Source organism: Silene latifolia, chromosome 10 (genome assembly GCF_048544455.1).
Source record: "Silene latifolia isolate original U9 population chromosome 10, ASM4854445v1, whole genome shotgun sequence".
NCBI lineage: Eukaryota > Viridiplantae > Streptophyta > Magnoliopsida > Caryophyllales > Caryophyllaceae > Silene > Silene latifolia.
Window position 1 is genome coordinate 12375707 of NC_133535.1, and position 19179 is coordinate 12394885.

General features: G+C 37.1%; 2 protein-coding genes across 3 annotated transcripts; one reads left to right on the top strand and one right to left on the bottom strand.

Annotated features, from left to right (window-relative positions):
* The first annotated feature begins 608 nt into the window (after positions 1–608).
* LOC141605146 (F-box protein At4g00755) lies at positions 609–11200 on the top strand. The gene is made up of 6 exons (XM_074423809.1): positions 609–789; positions 1413–1592; positions 3482–3901; positions 3983–4161; positions 5748–5866; positions 10656–11200. Exons 2-6 carry the CDS (start codon positions 1463–1465, stop codon positions 10954–10956), a joined length of 1149 nt encoding a protein of 382 aa, XP_074279910.1. The 5' UTR covers positions 609–789; positions 1413–1462; the 3' UTR covers positions 10957–11200.
* A 1031-nt stretch (positions 11201–12231) lies between these two features.
* Positions 12232–17929, bottom strand: LOC141605147 (peroxisomal membrane protein 11C-like). Of its 2 annotated transcripts, none has more exons than XM_074423810.1 (8): positions 17642–17929; positions 15262–15460; positions 14834–14908; positions 14672–14746; positions 14504–14584; positions 14186–14260; positions 13929–14102; positions 12232–12487 (listed from the first exon to the last, which is right to left on the bottom strand). In XM_074423810.1, the coding sequence occupies exons 2-8, from the start codon at positions 15451–15453 to the stop codon at positions 12452–12454; spliced, it is 708 nt and encodes a 235-aa protein (XP_074279911.1). In that variant the 5' UTR covers positions 15454–15460; positions 17642–17929; the 3' UTR covers positions 12232–12451. The 2 variants fall into 2 exon arrangements, with proteins under 2 accessions (XP_074279911.1, XP_074279912.1); XM_074423811.1 differs by lacking the exon at positions 17642–17929 and adding an exon at positions 17574–17593.
* Positions 17930–19179: the final 1250 nt, after the last annotated feature.

Sequence of the window (19179 nt, forward strand, 5' to 3'; positions counted from 1 at the left end):
CAACAATAGACCCTACATAAGGCCACTTTTGACCATCGTATTGATAACCCATGGAAAGCTTGTATTTCCACCTTTCCAACGAGTCTAAGAACACCTCAAACCGACATCGTTTGCTATCCCAAACATCTATTGAAAGTTACCCAATTGTAAAATGCTAAGTCTTTCAGTCAAAAAGTCGTGTTTGACAACAAAAAATTTACTAAAGGTTGTTACAAACTTTTTTTTAAAGGTGGTGTTTGGAAAAAAAAAAATTTTAAAGGTTGTGTTTGACAAAAAAACCCTAAAATATTACTAACAAAATATTATTCCGTATTAGAGTAATTGGTATTACGAAGTGTAGAATTTTATAAACACAAATTCTCATTTGTGACGGTCTTTTATTTTTGCAATCTCATTTGTGACGGTCTATATCCGTCACAAGTTTATAACGAGTCAAATAAAACTTACATGGGATAAAGACAAGTTATTTGTGATTCCCTATACATTCTACTTTTTGTTTTATCTGCCCATGTGAGTGATAATATATCCGTCACAAGTGAAACTTATTGTTTTATAAAACCGTTCGTAAATATATTACAATAAATTATTAGTACAGAGAATATGAGATTGCAAAAATGAAAAATGGGTTAGCATCTTATCCAATATTAGTTTATTGTTAATGGCAAAACCAAAAGGGTAAGGTAAAACATGTTGCCAATTTCATAATTCATCAAATTTTGGGGATTTTCATTTTCTCTCTCCTAGGGTTTTACCTCTCGCATCTCTCTTTCCTCTTTTTCTCACGCTAAGGTAAATTAATAAGTCTTCTTCTTCATAATTCGGCGAATAAATTTCTTCGATTCACACCATTCTTCTTATAAATTTGTAATTTTCAATTACTTTCAGTTTTTCGTATGTTCGATTGCACAAATTTCGATTATGTTTGTGATATTGTGATGAAATGTTGTTGATTCTTTCAATTGGAGTTATAAAGATTGTTAGGACCGATTTGAATTCAGTGTAGCTGTTAAATCTCGCAATTGGAGTAATTATATTGTTTGAAATGTCGTATCTTTTTTGTTTTGTGCTTTCGGAACCGGATTGAGTTCAAACTGCAGTCATCTTTGGATTACATGTAGTATAATTGTAGTATAATTGAGGTTATAATGCGTTGCGGTGAAATATGGAGCTCAAATTTTGTGGTTGTGTCTTATTCTGTTGTAGTTAGGGTTGGCATTAGTAGAATTACTACAGTAATGTGTTGCGATGAGACCTGGATCATGATTGATTGTTGTGATGATAAGATTTAGCTTTTTTATTAAGCTGTTGAATGCCTTATTTTTAAATGTGTTGATAGTGTTTTGGTTTAGATTCAGCTGAATGAGAATAATTTGATTTGTGAAGCTCAAAATTTGTTGTTTGCTTGATTACAGGTCGTGGAGATATAGAATTTTGCTTCTAAGTGTTGATACCTATATTCTTAATGGATGGAGTTGATCGAGATTTCTTAGATTCGCTTCACCCAGATGTGGCGGAGAAGATTTTAACTTGCCTGGATGATCCCAGTGATGTCGTGCGTGCTAGTTCAGTGTCTCGAGCATGGCATGATTTTGGTACTTTTTTTTTTACCCTTTGGTGCTCTTAATTTGGAATAGGGAGATAGGGGACATTGGTATTAGTAGTCGAGCAGTAGCACCTTATATGTTATATTGTGCCTTCCATAGCTTTAATCCTCTTATCAGAATTCAGAAGCCTGGATCTTTCTTTTACTCATCGAGAGCTGGTACATTCTGATCAAGTGGACATTGATTTCCTAGTTATTTTCTCTTATGCCTATTTCAAAAAATTTCACTTAATTTTTCTTTTTTTCTTTTTTTTTGTGGCCATGTCCCCAGCTGCTAGAAGTTTTGTAGGTAGCGTTCTCCAACTTCCTGTTAGGTTATCTGACAACATGTTGCATGACATAAATTTCTTTTCCACTTTTCTTCACATTGATAGAACTGACTGTAGGAGCTGCCCGTGTTTGTCTAATTAGTTTCCAGTTAGTGACCTTTACCTAGTGTAGATATTTACTTAAAAGATGTTTCGAAGCCATCATAATTTTGTGTATTTCCCTAGCTAAGGTACAGTTTAAACCTGCGTATGTTAGACAATTTACAGTAGACATCAAGTTAATCTCTGAGTAGACATCAAGTTAATAAGTAGAAACAGTTTAGAGCTTTGAATCTTCAACGTAACTGTAAACTCGAGATATAATTGTGGTTGTTTTCCTGCATTTTGGATTATTTACTCTCGGTATCAACCTTGTTCTCAGGAGTAAAAATATCTTGGAATTTTCATTTCCAAAGAATTCCTTTTAGATGGGAGATGGAAATGATTGTTGCTTTGATTTTGATTTTTGAGAGCGTGTAATGATTACTGTTATACTTACGTTATTTAACTTCAGTTGTACTCCCTCCTAGTTTACATGTTCCTCCCTATTTCCTATTTGGGCTTAGTGTGGTGTTCCTCCCTATTTCATTATTTGAAAGCTTTTGTGTGGTCCATATTCAACTTCATGTGGGGTAGTGTATTTTGTGTGGTCCAAATTCACCTTTTTAATCCTTTTGCCCAAAAGAAAAGGGAGGAACATGAAAACGAGGAGGGAGTATATATTTTATGGCATCTCTTTCTTTTCTAGGCGACTCTTTACTCTTTCGAGTTTAGTCCTTATTTTGAGAAGGTGCGCGGGTCCCAAGGTGATGAGGCGAAGGAGCGTGCCTTATGGACACGAGACACATTGATTATCAAATGAGCATTTACATATTAGAATAATTTTTGTGCAACATTGGCCCCTTTTTGTTTTTAAAGAGGGCTAACATGAATTTATAAGTGGAAATTAAGAATTAGGAGGGAGAAGAGAAGGGTAAAATTGAAGAATATGGAAAAGAAATATAGGATTTACTAGTAATATGATTTGAGAACTGCGTCCTTGTGTTAGCAGTACAAGGAGGTTGTCTCTAAATGACCCAAGATGAAAATTGTTTCGAGAACTCCATCGTAACAAATGGTCCATTTACTGATGGGTGAACGACGGGATTGAACCTGCCCGTGGTAGATTTACAATCCATTGCCTTGACCCACTTGGCTACATCCGCCCTTGCCCCCAAATGGGTTTGTCAAAACCCCTAGTCCCACGAGACTCTTATCCAATCTCATTCAATCACAGCGGGGATCCCGCCGCTTCACAATAGAAAGAAGTGCACGTACATTAGTGAGCCATTTTGCTTTATTCCATCATAATCCAGAACCAAAGAGTAACAAGTATTTGGATCCTTTAGAAATGGCTGTTATATGACTATGGATGTTCATGTACATGATGTGAATTGATATTGTTTCTTATACGTTATAATACCTGATTTAATAAATATCACGGGGGATGAAGATGAAAATTTGAATTCACCGGCTCTCTATGGTTAAGGATAGAACAATATTGTAATTTTCTTATTCTGGTTTCTGGCAGTTGTAGCAAATAGTATATGCAAGCATTTGTGCATAAGACTGTTCCCGCAGCTATCTGGCATTGATCGCGTAGTGCATACTAACAACATGCAACAACAGAAGTATTCAGATGTTGGTTGCAGTAGATCTGCTGAATTGGAGCAGTTAAAGAAGGAACACAGGGTTTTTGCCTCTTTAGCTCGAGGGCTTACTTCTTCTGACGTGGGTGAATGCCTTTCAGATGCTATAAGTGCTTCTAGTACAGATAATTATCCTGAAGAGGGTGTTCATAACACTCTGGAACCTCGGGATCGAATTGGACGCACAGCTTCATACTGGTCAAGCTCAGGCCAGAGTAATCCTCAAGTGTCGGAGAGATTAACTTACAAATTGATTTCTGATTTTTGTGTCATTACTGAGATAAATGTTCAGCCTTTTCAAGGTAAGAATTATATATATGTGCCCAAACCTTTAACTAGACATCCGTTGCTATTTTCTCAATAGTGCTAGCTTGACCTTGCAGCTTTTTTTCAAGCAAGTTCCCCTATATATTCTGCGAAAGCAGTGCGATTCCGTATGGGTTACAGGGTATTGACTGATGATAAGGAAGAGGTGGACTTTTCAAAATACCTTGAAGGCTCACCACCTGCTGACGAACATTTTGTATGGACTTATACCTCAAAAGAATTTCCAATGGTTCAGGTGAGTGACAAATTTGAATTGACTTCTCTTGTGATAGTTTATTTGTGGAATCTTGCTTATTGAGTTCTTCACAAGAGCTGATTCTGTACACTATCTACCGAGCAGTGATCTTATTTCAGTCCTCAAAATACAATGGAATAAAACAAAATGACTATATAAATCGCTGACCTTTTTATTGAGTAGTAGTAGTAGTAGTATTAGATGTGATTCTCGGTGCAATTTTCATTTATATCCAATTTTCTACGCAGTTTTTGTTGTTGGTTATCTGGTTGTAGCCTTTATATGTTCAGGGTTACCTAATTCGCTCGTCCCCCTCCGAATTGCACGAATTAATTCGCAATTCATTTTCATCTTAATTCGTCCCAATTCGCGAATTATTCGCTGAGATGAGCGAATTATATGATTATGCTAAAAACAAAAAAAAATCATGAAAAATTGAAGTATAGACAAGATACCTGGTTATTTTGAAGTTTGAACTTTGAAGCCAAGCACAATGATTTGATTCACTATTGTAGATTTGTAGATTTAGCTTTAATTTGATTTTGATTTCCGACAGGAAGATGACTTTTTTTTAGCTTTGTTGATATAAAAGGATAATCCTTTTGCGAATTGGATTCGACGAATTACCGAATTTTAAAATAATGTAATTCGCCAGCGAATTGAATTCGCTAAATTGAGCGAATCGCGAATTAGAATTAAGAAAGCGAATTGAACGAATTGTGAATCCGGTAACCCTGGTCTAACATAAGGGTAAGACTTCGTACATCTAACCTCCCTTACCCTGATATTTGCATGAACGCTTGAGTCATTAGGATAATGTTTTTTTTTTTTTAATTTCTTCTCCTGTATCCATTACAATGGAGATGTGAGATGTCTCTAAGGGCTTGTTTGGATACCAAAATAGGAGAGAAAGGGAGGGGGAAATTGATGTGGGCGTTTGGATATAATTTCCCTCCAATTCTTTCCTATTGTGGAGTGATTTTGATTTGCCTTGGAGGAGGGAAAATGGATCCCTTGAAATCCCTCCCCCCTTCATTTCCCTCCATCTTTATTTGTTATCCAAACAAGCCCTAAGTGATAATTTGTTTCAAATTCTGTCATGCTAACTTCGTGCTGTGACTAGACTTAGATCTTGCATTTCTCATTATTAAACCACAACTTCATATGTCTCATGTTTTTTCATTTTGATATTTTTTTGAGTATAACTGGCACACCAACGGCCATACCTGGGATTACCTTTAGCAATGAAAGAATTCACAGAATTGTAATTGTAGAAGCTACAATCGATGACAACTAGAATTCTAGACTATAAACCACGTGTACTGTGAACTTGTAGTAATGTTTCTTGAGGTTTACAAGATCAGATCCTTATATTCAGCTCACTTGTGTCAAACAGACCGCCCCACCTCCAACCCAAGTTCTCGCTTCGTGGGAGGATAAGCGCTTCTAATTTAGAAGCTTGCTGAAATTCGAAGAAAAAAAAAGGAGTAATTGAGAGAGTGCTGTGACTGCTGTCTAAAGGCATTTATATATGCTATCACTTCGTTTCATAGCCTGTTTATTCATGAAGGTACTTGCATTTACAGGAGAATATTATACAGAATTTCAAGCTTCCAGAACCTGTTCTTTGCATTGGGGGAATCGTCCAGATAGAGCTGCTTGGAAGAGTTCAGACTCAAGAAATGGATGGCCTGTACTATATGTGGTTAGTTCTCTGGTTAGCTTGCGTATGTATAATCAATGTTGTCAGGATCGAGATTCTACTTTGGATCGATGGGGAGGGTAGGATCGAATCGGTAGAATTGGATCGTAGAATCGCAAGATTCTACAAACTCACTAAATATAATTTTTTACTTGGTAAAAACATATAATTGAAAATCAAAACAGTTATTTATTAATATTTATTCATAAAATATTGGTAATTAATGATTTTAGTATTATTGTATGAACAACTTACACGAAATTTGGATTTTACGGTATCATTATATAAAAATATATATTAATTTTTTTTATTATAGAATCGGATCGTAGGATCGTAAAATCGTAGGATCGTATTATGATCTCATCTCTAGAAATTTTCAAATTAATAGGATCGTAAGATTCTACAACTATAATAGAATCGTAGGATCCAGGATCGATCAAGCATTTTTTGATCGTAAAATCGTAGAATCGTTGGATCGAATCGCGATTCTGACAACAATGTGTATAATGTTTCAGTTTGTCTTTTGATTGATTGCTCGTTGCCTTCTATAATTGGTCTTCTCAGTTAGGGCTGTCAGTCTTAGTAACATATGGCACTCTTGTTATTGTGCTAAGAACCCCAATCAGTTTCATGTGGGACATTGGAGCATTAGTTGGGACTTTGTTTGATGGACTCATATGCAACAACAACAACAACAACAACATCAGAGCCTTAATCCCAAAATGATTTGGGGTCGGCTGACATGAATCATCCTTTCGAACCGTCCATGGGTGAACGCACGCCTCAAAATGCGAATAAAAAAGGGAAGATAAAAAACAAAAGGGAGAACGAAAATGTAATGGAAAGTCAAGGTGAACTTAGGGGTTTTAAAATCGAATTCCGTCTTTCTTTTATAAAAACTTAAAATTTAAATCGAGAGAAAAGATTAAAACGATTTTTAAAAACCGAAATAGAGTTAAAGATCCGGAATGAACCAGGTAAAATCTATAAGAAAGTGGTTGTTGAGAAAGTGTGTAATAAAGGAGAGAGAAATAAATAAATTAATTTCTTTAAATTAAATAAATAAATAAAAACACTAAATCTGTCAAAAAACATCAAATACTAAAAAACCACATGTATCCTTTCCTCCATTGTGCCCTCTCCGTCACCATACTCTCCTCAAGCCCCATAACTCTCATATCGTGCTCTATCACTCTCAACCATGTCTGTCTCGGTCTTCCTCTCGCCTCTAGGGACCTTTTTCTGTTTCTCCAAGTCTCCGGCCTCTCCTAACCGGAGCGTCCATAGGTCTCCTTCTCACATGGCCAAACCATCTTAGTCGGTTTTCCATCATCTTGTCCTCTATTGGCGCCACTTTAACCTTTTGCCTAATCACCTCATTCCTTAACCGATCTTTCCTTGTATGTCCGCACATCCACCTCAACATGCGCATCTCCGCCACACTCATCTTTTGAATGTGACAATGTTTCACTGCCCAACACTCGGAGCCGTAAAGTAGGGCAAGCCTAATTGCCGTGCGATAAAATTTTCCCTTTAATCTTTGGGGCATATCTTTATCGCATAGAAACCCTGAAGCACTCTTCCATTTCAACCATCCCGCTTTAATTCTGTGGGCCACATCTCCGTCTAACTCCCCATCCTTTTGAATAATAGATCCTAGATATCCAAGAAATCCGAACCTCAACAACATTCCCATCGAAAATAATACTCCCCGCCTCTGTCGATCTCAACCCCGCCACCTTAGTGAACCGACACCTCAAATACTCGGTCTTACTCCCCGCTCACTGAACCCACGAGTCTCTAAAGTCTGCCTCCACAATTCCAACTTTCTCTCCACCCCTCTTTTGTCTCATCAATCAACACAATATCATCAGCAAACATCATACACCAAGGGATGTCGTCCCGAATATCCCTTGTCAACTCATCCATAACTATAGCAAAGAGAAAAGGACTAAGTGCGGAACCTTGATGCACCCCGATGGTAATAGGAAATTCTTCCGTTCTCCCAACATTAGTGCGAACACTTGCACTAGCCCCCTCATACATGTCCTTTATGAGGTCAATATATTTTCGCGACACACCCTTTCTCGCCAAAGCCCACCAAAGTACTTCTCTTGGTACCCTATCATATGCCTTTTCCAAGTCAATAAAAACCATATGCAAATCCTTCTTCTTGTCCCGATGGTATTCCATCAATTGTCTCATGATAAAAATCGCATCCATAGTCGATCTCCCAGGCATAAATCCAAATTGGTTTTCCGAGATGTCTACATATCTCCTAAGCCTTTGCTCGATTACCCGCTCCCATAACTTCATTGTATGACTCATAAGTTTAATTCCCCGATAATTGGAACACTCTTGGACATCACCTTTGTTCTTGTACAAAGGGACAAGAGTGCTTTTCCTCCAAGCCGATGACATCTTGTTGCTCCTCCAAATCTTGTTGAAGAGCATGGTTACCCATTCAATCCCTTTCTCCCCGAAGCACCTCCAAACTTCTATGGGTATACCATCCGGTCCCTCTGCTTTCTTTGACCCCATCTTCCTTAACGCCTTTCTAACTTCACTCTTTTGTATTCTACGCACAAATTCCCGGTTAACCATGCTTGGTGTTACCTCTACATCCCCAAAACCTTGTTCCTGATGTCCATTGAATAAATTATCAAAGTAAGAACTCCATCTAGCCTTTATCTCGTTATCCCGAACCGAGAACCTTGTCGTCCATATCTTTCACACACCTAACTCTCCCAATATCTCTCGTCTTTCGGTCTCTTATGCGAGCCAGTTTATAGATATTCTTCTCTCCTTCTCTCGTGTCCAACCTGGCATACACTTCTTGGTTAACTTTTGCTCTCGCATCCCGTACGGCCTTTTTAGCGGCTCGTCTAGCTTCCTTGTACTTTTCAAAGTTCTCATCACTCATGCATTTCCCCAAAACCTTATAGCATTCACGTTTAATCTTTATCGCTTGTCTCACCACATCGTTCCACCAAGATGTGTCCTTACTTGATGGTCTATTCCCTTTAGATTCCCCTAATACCTCCCTCGCCAACTCCTTTACAACATGCTCCAATTTATCCCACGTTGCATCAATATCTTTCTCCTCACAATCCGACCAAATATCGCTACTTCCAACCTTATCCAAAAACGCTAGTTGGTTTCCCCCTCAGTAGCTTCCACCACTTGATCCGTGCCTCACCGATTATCTTTCTCTTCCTCAAGTCTCTCTTACCCCGAAAATCAAGAACCACTAGTCTATGTTGTGTTGCGGCACTTTCCCCGGGTATGACCTTGCAATCGGTGTACTCTTTCCTCCACACATTCCTTACCAAAAGGAAGTCAATTTGACTAGCATTACCTCCACTTCTATAAGTCACCAAATGAGAATGTCTTTTCTCGAACCAAGTGTTCATTATACCCAAGTCATATGCCAAAGCAAAATCCAATATGTCACTTCCTGCTTCATTTCTCTCCCCGAACCCAAAACCCCCATGAATGTTCTCAAAGCCAACTCGACTAGTACCCACATGCCCATTGAGGTCACCACCAATGATCAATTTCTCTCCAATAGGGACACGTTCTACAACCTCTTCCAAATCTTCCCAGAAGGCTCGTCGAAAAGAAGCATCCAAACCTACTTGAGGTGCGTAAGCACTTATAACCGTCACCACCTCATCCCCGACTACAAGCTTAATACTCATAATCCTATCACTCTTTCTCGATACCTCTACCACATCATCAATGTAATCTTTATCAATGACAATACCCACTCCATTACGACTTTTGTCTTTACCCGTGTACCAAAGCTTATAACCCCAAGGCGCTATCACCCTTGCTTTATCTCCGATCCACTTTGTCTCTTGTAGACACATTATATACACTCTCCTCCTTTTCATAACCTCCCTACCTCGCTAATCTCCCCACAAAGAGCCAACATTCCAAGTACCAAACCGTAACCTACTACCCTTCCTAAAGTCATGTCCTGATTTCTTTACCCGCTCTTGACCATGCTTCCTAGATCCAAACCTATTTGACACCACACCCATACTTCGAGGTGGCGCGCCGCTTTTGGGCGACGACCTAACAACCCTAGCATATTTTTCACTACACCCGGGTCTAGAAGATGTAGCGCACCCTTGCCTATTTGACACCACCCCCAGATGTAAAGATGGCGCGTCGCTTCCGGGCGACGACCTAGCAACCCTCACATACTTATCACTACACCCGGGTCTAAGAAGTGCAGCGCGTCGCTTCTGAGGAGACGCCCCAACGATGTTCAAATTCCGATTCATGTCCATAAAATGTGACTAAGTTTTTATGCTGGCTGCCACAGACCTACCGCAACCCTCCTCCTTTATCCGGGCTTGGGACCGGCAGCGAATGCCCGAAAACACTCACAGGCGGAGTTGATGGACTCATATGCAACACAAAAAGAATTGCCTATTCATTTTTAAGATATCACACGGACGTGGAATTGCTGTTGTTAGTCGTTTAAGTGCTAGGAATCCTGTTACGCCAAACGACGCAATCCGTATGCCCCCTTTCACCCCCTTTGTTGTCCACTAAATGGGATCCTGTTACTTTGTCATAGAAATCATCCTATGGCCCTTCCAAAACAAGCCATTAGTTTTTAGGTCCTATGATTATTATACGAGGATTACGAGGTAGTCCTGTAGCTGCTGTGATCTCGCTGTCAATTTTCTTGCAGTTTTAACTTTCACCCCCCTTTTACACATCTCCATTTTTTCATGTCGCAACCGAAGTTAATTATCTCTTATGATCTTTGTTACAGTGTGGCTTATGTTCAAGTTCTAGGTCGCCCTTTGGCCCCCGTCTTCAGCGTTGATCCTCTAGAACCACCTGGAAAATTCTTGCTAATGTTCAACTCTCAGGCCGAATTTTCAAATCCTCCTCCTAGCACCCGGGAGGAGCCTTCTGAAACAACAGTAACCCCTGAAATGGTTCAACGGCATGTCAGAGGTTGGGAGCAGATCCTTAACATGTTGCGTGGGACCCTGGGGGTTGATGTGTACGATTCAGAAGACGAGAATAATGATACAGATGATGACATGGATGAAGATTTTGACACCTAGTTTCTATGTATAGTTCGGTTTTTGATTTGTTGTACCAATAGTTGCAATCCCTACATCATAAGCCCTTAATAGCTGCCGATATCTTATTTTATTTATCGGCTAATTGAAATTTCAACCAAGTGACACTTTCCACTGGTAATTGCTGTTTTCATATCTTTAATACTTGATTAATGTGGCCTTCTGGCTGAGACTGGTTTTGACACTGTAAATAACTCTTGACCGAGTAATAAGTTTGTTCCTGAAATTCCCTTTTTTGATTAATGTTCTTTACGCATGCCTCAGTTTATTAAGGTAGCAACTGTGCCATTGTGCTGACAAAATTAGACAGTAACGTCTTGAATCCGCTGATGAAAGGGAGTTTCTGAAAGGTACTCCCTATGTCCTCATCATTTGTTTACCTTTTTAATTTTGGGTATCTCAGTCAATTGTTTATCTTTTTATTTTGGGAATGCTTTTGATGAACAATTTGTTCTCCCATACTCAATTTAGTCCACTTATCATCAAATAATTGGTCCTATCCCCTTTTCTGGGTCTTTGTGTCAAAATTAAAGGTAAACAAAAGACCGGGACAGAGGAAGTATCTCCCACTACTTTTCAGACTCGATTTTGATACAGTAAGCAGCGAGGTTGGGAAAACCGACTTATCTTCTTACGCTAATGTGTTAAACCAAGGTTGGACTCACCCAAGGTTGGACTCACCATTGCGCAAGGGATATTTTAGGAACGCGGTTCAGGTAGTGGAACTGGGTGTAACTGCAGAAGAGCTGCTTTGCAATGGAATCAGGGTCAAAACGAATTATTTGGCTGGATTGCTAAATCGTATATTTGACCGTGTCTAGAATAATCCGACCCAAAACCCCCAGCTTCTCTGAACATGACTCAATCTCAAATGATTAACTTGAAATTAACATAGCATTTAACAAAAACAAAGACCATATTCAAACCGATTGACTAAAAACATAACCACCATTGACCTGAAAATAACCCGACAATATCAAATTAGAACCATGTTGAGCCCCCCCAATCCGAAAAATCCGCTTGAACATGTGTTCAAGCGTAGTGAACTAGTTATTGCTAGTTCGTCTAGATTAGATTAACATGCGAATGCGTTTGGGGATTGGAGAAACCAATTTCAGCACAAAATTGGTACATTCACAAGTTTCACGGTAGGATGAGTGTATCCAGGACCAGGACTTGGGAAGAGGAAGCATGGCTGCTCTTAGTTCCGATGAGTAAATGGCTGTTATCATCAGTTCTTAGCCAGACTCCGGAAAATAATGCACGTAAACCAAGAATATCTTTATTGCTTTAGTGAAAGTAAACAGGGAGGAGGAATAAGGCAAAGAGTACAATTGGTTCTAAATTAAAAGTGAAAATGCCATCCTGCTGTAATTTCCAAATTCGGCCGTGAACACTACACACCACAGCTCCTGACTTCCAGGCCTGTAGTACATGAATAGATAATGCCTTCAATTCGAAGAAAGAGACTTGTTATTCAAGATGTCTTCGACTTGGGTCGTGCGGGTAACAACTGCATATAATGTCAAAAACAAGAGATATCAACACTCAACTCAATGGAATGAAGGGTAGATGTGATAGCCGACAATAAAGTGTAAAAATGTAAGATGATGAAAGATGCGAGTCAGTAAACCACGATGACAACAAAAAATTTACTCCTTATAAAGAAATATTTTTAGGATATCTATTCATAATCACCCCCAAAATGACATTTGTGTCACACTAACTCACGACTTCAATGTTTGATGAATGATATAGGTAGGATCAATGTTTGATGTACGCCTCAATTTTGCAAAATCAGCTTTTCGTGTCAAAATGAATTGAGGTTGTCAACAACAAATCATAAACTCCTTAGGATTACCTCATCCTCAATGGTAACCCTATTATTTATATAGATGGTAATTTGAACCGACATTCTGTTCCATGATTGTCGATTTCTAATGTCATCTTGTGTAAAGTGTGAATTGCACACAGGAGTTGAAAATGGTCAAAGCAAAGAGTTAAGTTGCACCATCAATAATAGTTTTCGTAGCATCAATAGAGGGAGGTCAATGATGCAGAGTTAACGCCGAGGGGAGAAGGCATAACTGAATCAGGAAACTTTACAGAGTTCAGCATTATTTCTTCCAATTACCTCCAGCTCGAATTTATTGTCCCCATTTAATTTTGGTGGTCAACCAATGTCATCGTTGAATATTAATTTCTCCAAATCTTAGCAGAGATAGAAGGTATTCGATGTCGTCGTTTATATTATAAACGGTTAATTTTAATTTCAACACTTTTGAAGTTTGTAGCTATTCTATAATGTGAGAAAATATTGATCGGATTTGACATTGTTTGGCCACCGATGTTAAATGGGAACACTATTACTGGAATGGAGTGAGTATTTTTTATTTTATTTTTGAGAATTGATGAAGGAAATATTTTGGGATATTCTCTCGTGTACCCCTGAACTTTTTCGTTTTCTATGGTGTAACCCTCGTTTTTCGCAAAAAAACTTTGACCGACAATAATTCTCTATTACGAGTTTGGAAAACGGTAATTTTTTTTTCCAACCAATTATCTCGTCAAGGCCTTCAATTTGAAAAAAAAAATCACCGCTTTTTGAACTCTTAGCCGGTAGTTATGGTTGGTCAAACATTTTTTAACGAGTAAACTTTGACCGACCATAATTCCCGACTACGAGTTGAGACGTCGGTGAATTTTTTTTCAAACGGAAGAACTCTTAAAGACGTTCAATTTGGAAAAAACGTTTATCGTATTCTGAACTTGTAGCCAAGAGTTATTGACGGTCAAAGTTTTTTTGCATGAAAAGAAGGGTATATCATAGAAAATGAAAAGGTTGAGGGGTACACGAGAGACTATCCCAAATATTTTAGTAACATATGGTTGCACATTTCAAATTCTTAAAAAGAGAAGAAAACGCAAGGCAAGTAATAGCAGCAGGAGTGCACCTGATAGCAAGAGATGAGAGATGAAGCAAATCCAAACGCTCCAGTCACACGAGCATTGATTGTCGTGGGTGCCAACTGAAGCAGACCAGCGGCAACAACAACATCCATGGCAGCTTTAACCAAGGCCAATGACCTGTCATTGTACTTCTGCACTTTACCCTTATATTGCTCATTCTGCATTCATCAATAAACAACATCGTCAAAGATGCTCATTTCAAACAGGGTCCACAAATCCATTGCATAACTTATATGCTTACTTCATGTTTATCTTTACCCTTGAGCTCTTTTTCCAATTTCTTCATTGAAGCGGAGAGTCTTCCAAGTTCTCCTACCTAAATAAAGCATTAACAAATGTTGTATCAGACACGTACCACCGAGAGTTAGACTCGGCAACATTATGGAAAAGCCACATGATTTTTTGACTAAAAATGAAGAGTCAAAGTGACATGACCATGTCCAAGAGTGGAGTGTTGGATACAGTAATCTTCAAGATATGAAGTCGGAGTAACATGGCTAACAACCCATAATGTATTTAGATAAACACGTTGCTGAACATTGAACACAGGAACACAAACCTCGACTAAAGTAGTGCAGACAGATGAACTCAACCAGCAGTAAAGAGAGATCTTTCCAATAATATCAGCACGCTCCTTGTTCTATCAACAACCACCAGGTGTTTCAGGGCTTAAGATGAGAATCATAATATAACCAAGTTGTATGCAGAAAGAGATTGAAAAACAGACCTTGTAAATGCCACTTCTACTAAGCCAGACAATTTGGTCGAGGAACAAAAATGTGGATATTAGGGCATTACTTGACTGGAAGATGCAAAAGTGTTAAAATTAATCAGATTTCTCAGTTAAAAATTCAATCTATAAAGTATACAACCAATGGCTTCAACGAACCTTTCCCAGCAGAACAAGGGGAAGAGGAGTTCCAGCAGGAGTGGGGCTAATAAGAGAATGCAAACCATTTACAAACTGCAAGACAAAGAAGCCAGCACATATGTCAACTTCATAGCTTGATTGTACGACCCAAGATGATAGGAAAATGAACCACCGGTGTTGCATATTTGGTGTTAGATTTGGTTTGGAGAATGGGTTCGAGTGTGATAAATGCTACTAGGGCTTCAAATATAAAGCACTCTGTTGACCTATATTGCAAGCAAATTCCGTTTCAGTTCAAATGACTTGATCCGGGGATCATTCGGCAGAACCTCAAAACATACACCCATGAGTTGATTATCATCCTTCCCGAAATGTATACAGATGCACAAACTAATTTTCATGACATAATCAGATTACTGTAGCTACAAACAATTTTCAAGTATAACCTTGAAGAGACGAAAGACTTTTCTGGCCGAGCTGGTTGATTTGTCAACATTTTGAGCAGTACCAGGCTCTCCATTACTTACAAACTTTGAACCATATTGGATTGCCCTGCATATCTTATCCCTGGCTTCTGCTTTGTTCAAATATAGGACTAGCAGGGCAAGTTCAGTCCTTGGAATGTCTAGCGTACCCATGGTTTACCTGCAGAACAGTGGATATGAAGTCGAACAATCACCAGGAAAAAAAAAACTTTTTCAAAGTTTATGCCTGTTATTTATAATCACAAAGCACCTCTTAACCAAAGACGACCTAAACCAATGATGATTAACTTAAAGATACAAAATTAGATGCAGATAAAACAGGTGCATTGAGTTAATGGTCATAATACAGAATATTAACCCCGCAGGTCACCTGGAAACCGTCTCAATGTAAAGCTATCACATGGGTTACATTCACCCCTCTCGCTTTGCCATTTGCGAGACCCCCTTTAGTCATTGAGGTCATGTTGTCATTGGTGGTGGTGTTAAAACCTCCCGTACCCAAAAAGTGTGTTTATTTTGAATGCCCTTACAAGTTACAACAAGTCCTAAAACGATTTGGGATTGACTAAGTTGTATGCTACCGCCTAGGTGAAGTAAAAAGCAATTAACAAGTAGAAAAGACAAAAAGATGAAAAAAAAAAAAAAAATAAAGCAAGATAAGTGACATAAACAAGTATTAAGAGAAGCAGAAAAAAAAAGGACATAGACAATGAGGAAAATCTTCTGTAAAGAGTTAAGAAGACATTTAAACAGGTAAATAATTGTTAAAAAATCAAAAGAATGAATTAATACAAACATCGGGGACGAAAAAGAAGAGATTCAAATGAGAAGAAAAAGATGTACAAGAATAAAGCAACATAAAAATAATGTTGACTTTCTCATCCATGTGATTTTTTATATTTCTTACGCTGAAACACAATATTTTCTTAAATCCCAAGTACACACATAGCCTTCAATCACCCTCATTAATGTTTCTCAAGGTCTTCCCTAACCTTCAGAATCTTAACACTTTCAGGACTACTAACCTAATTTACGGCCAAGCAAAATTTACCATGTATAACTTGAGGAGAAGAATAAAAACAACAAACATTAGATACTTCCCTGTATCATTACAAATTTACAAGTAATATACTAATATGTGAAATTCTCAACTTAAACCCAACAAGAAAAAGCAATAATAAGGATGCTGTATAAGCAGTCTGTTCAGTCGTTTTCCTCTTAACATATACTTCCGATAAATTTTGTCCCCAGAAAACCGCCCTCAGGCTGAAAAGAAATAGCTCTATATGTCCAAGGCTCTAAACTTCAGTGAAAAATGATGATACGTGCCACATGGTATTACATATACCAATCACCTTTCACAAAACTATACAATAAATATACTTTAGTTGTGTTCTGGGATATATGACAAGACATAATTCAAAACCAGAGTCCAGATGAGAACATCGCCTTTCAGTCTTTCACCCAAATGCACGGCTAAAAGCCGATTGAGACCAACTTTCAGGCAACAATTAACAACTTGTAGCCTGGCACACACAGTGTAGGAAAAGGTCAATACCATTTGCACCAGTGAAATATAAAAACTATCCATACCACACGAATACCCAATTGCATCAGCTCAAGATTCCCAAAAGATCCAAACTTTCCACTGGAATAAGATCAAACAACTGAAACACCTCCCGATTCCGGTAGTTACTAGGGTCTTAAGGATTAGCAGAGACTGTTCTCAAGTTAATATCACTAAAGATCACAACTTTACACCACTTTCATCCATTACTCAAGACTAACCACTTGTCATGAAGCTAAAATCACAAAAAAACAGAAAATCTAAGATCATTCCAAGTAACAACTTGTATGTACAAGACTACAAATTTTTGTGTAAGACGATCTTACACAAGAAGTTTGTAAAACGGACTTTTTATAAGTAACTTTGTACTCTAATGGGTCATGATATTGGTATAATAGGATCCATTTTACACAATATTTATGTAAAACCGTCTCACACAAGAATAATCGAATATTACAAAATCACATCATAAAGTCAACTGATAATTCTTGACTTCAACCCATCATTTTCTCAACCAAAACCCAAATCATTAATTTTCAAAACACAAAAAAAAGACACATAGTATGAACAATGTAAAAAACACAACAAATCACATCATTTAAGTAAAATAAGACAAAGCAGATTCATCAAGAAATACAGATACCCATAAAATAAAAAAATAAAATGAAAAGATGAAATCTTGTTAACAAGTATGACAAAAAAATACCTACTCAAAAAGATTAATTATATAAAAATAATAAAGGGTTTTGAGAATATCCCAAATTCAGAATATACCTGGAATTTTGCAATATATTGTATTCTGGCTTTGTTTTGATGCTAATTAAGCGTAAGCAAAGAGGGTTTATTGTGTCAATTTATGCTGATTAACCCAATTAAAATTTGCAATCCCTCTTATTTGTTTCCCCTTCTGGGTTTGTTTGGTATGATCAAAAGTTTGGTTTACCAGAATACCAGCCAAATGCAATTTCATGATCAGATCTTGACCGTTCATTATTCCTGAATTTTTGGATGATTCGGTAACTCTTACGTTAGTCAAAATTAACTAACGCGGTTAAATGAAGCGCAAGGTCAATAGTATGGAGTATGTGGAAAAGGGGGTTCGAACCAGTCATTTATCATCACGATAAATATCTTAACCACTAGACTAGACTAGACTAAGGTCCTGGTTTCTTTTGATTTATTTTCACCATCATTTGCGGTTTAAATTTCAAATTATTCGATTCAAATTCGATTTCGATTCATTAATTCAATTATTCAATTCGATTCGATTCAATTTCGATTCGATTCATTTTATTCGATTCATCAAATTTTTCCAAATTCATTCATTCAAATTTCACTTCACTTGATTCAAATTTCCACTAAATTCAGCCAATTTTAATTTTGCGAATCTTAAACTTAATAGTTTTTATTAATATTATATTAATATTAATATTAATATTTTATTATTATTTATTATTTATTTATTTGTTATTATTATTATTATTATTATTAATTAATTAATCATCCTCATTATTGTTATTATTATAAATATTATAGTTATTAAAATCAATAATATTCATATTAATATAATTAATACTATTATTATTATTATTATTATTATTATTATTATTATTATTATGAATATGAATATTAATTAATAATAATATTATTAATAACATTGTTAATTTTAATATTACTATTATTAATACCTAATTATTTTTTCATATACAAACTTTACTCTTTCACACACACTTTTTCATAATATTCTATTCTGTACCCTTTTCACCTGAAACTGAACCAAGTGAACTCTTAAATCAATATTTTTCCCTAAAACTTAATTTAATTGCTCAAATGACTTAAAACTTACAAGATGAATTCTAATTTTTAAAATAATTAATTTGCTTGTTATCAATTATTAATATTATTTGTTGAGTTTTAATTAATCAACCAAATTTTATTTATTTGTTAAAGATGAAATTAGGGTCTGTCGATTTTTATTTATCTAATTAATTAAATTAGGATTGTTGGTGCTTTGTGGTGGTTACCTAATCTGTCAAATTAGGATGATAAACGGCTAGACTTTGAACATCAATCTAGCAAATTGGTGCTCCATTATTTCACCTAATTAGATTGATGGCGAACCGTGGTTCATGGTGGCTACCTAGTTAATCACTCAAATTAGTTTAATTACTATTATTATTAGGGCAGAGTACGGATCGGGTATTTGATCCAAAGTGCTAGTTCGGATCGGATATCCATATTAGAAATCCTGAAGTTAGATATCCAATATCCAAACCAAATGTCTCGGATATCCAATGTTCGGGTATCCAAAA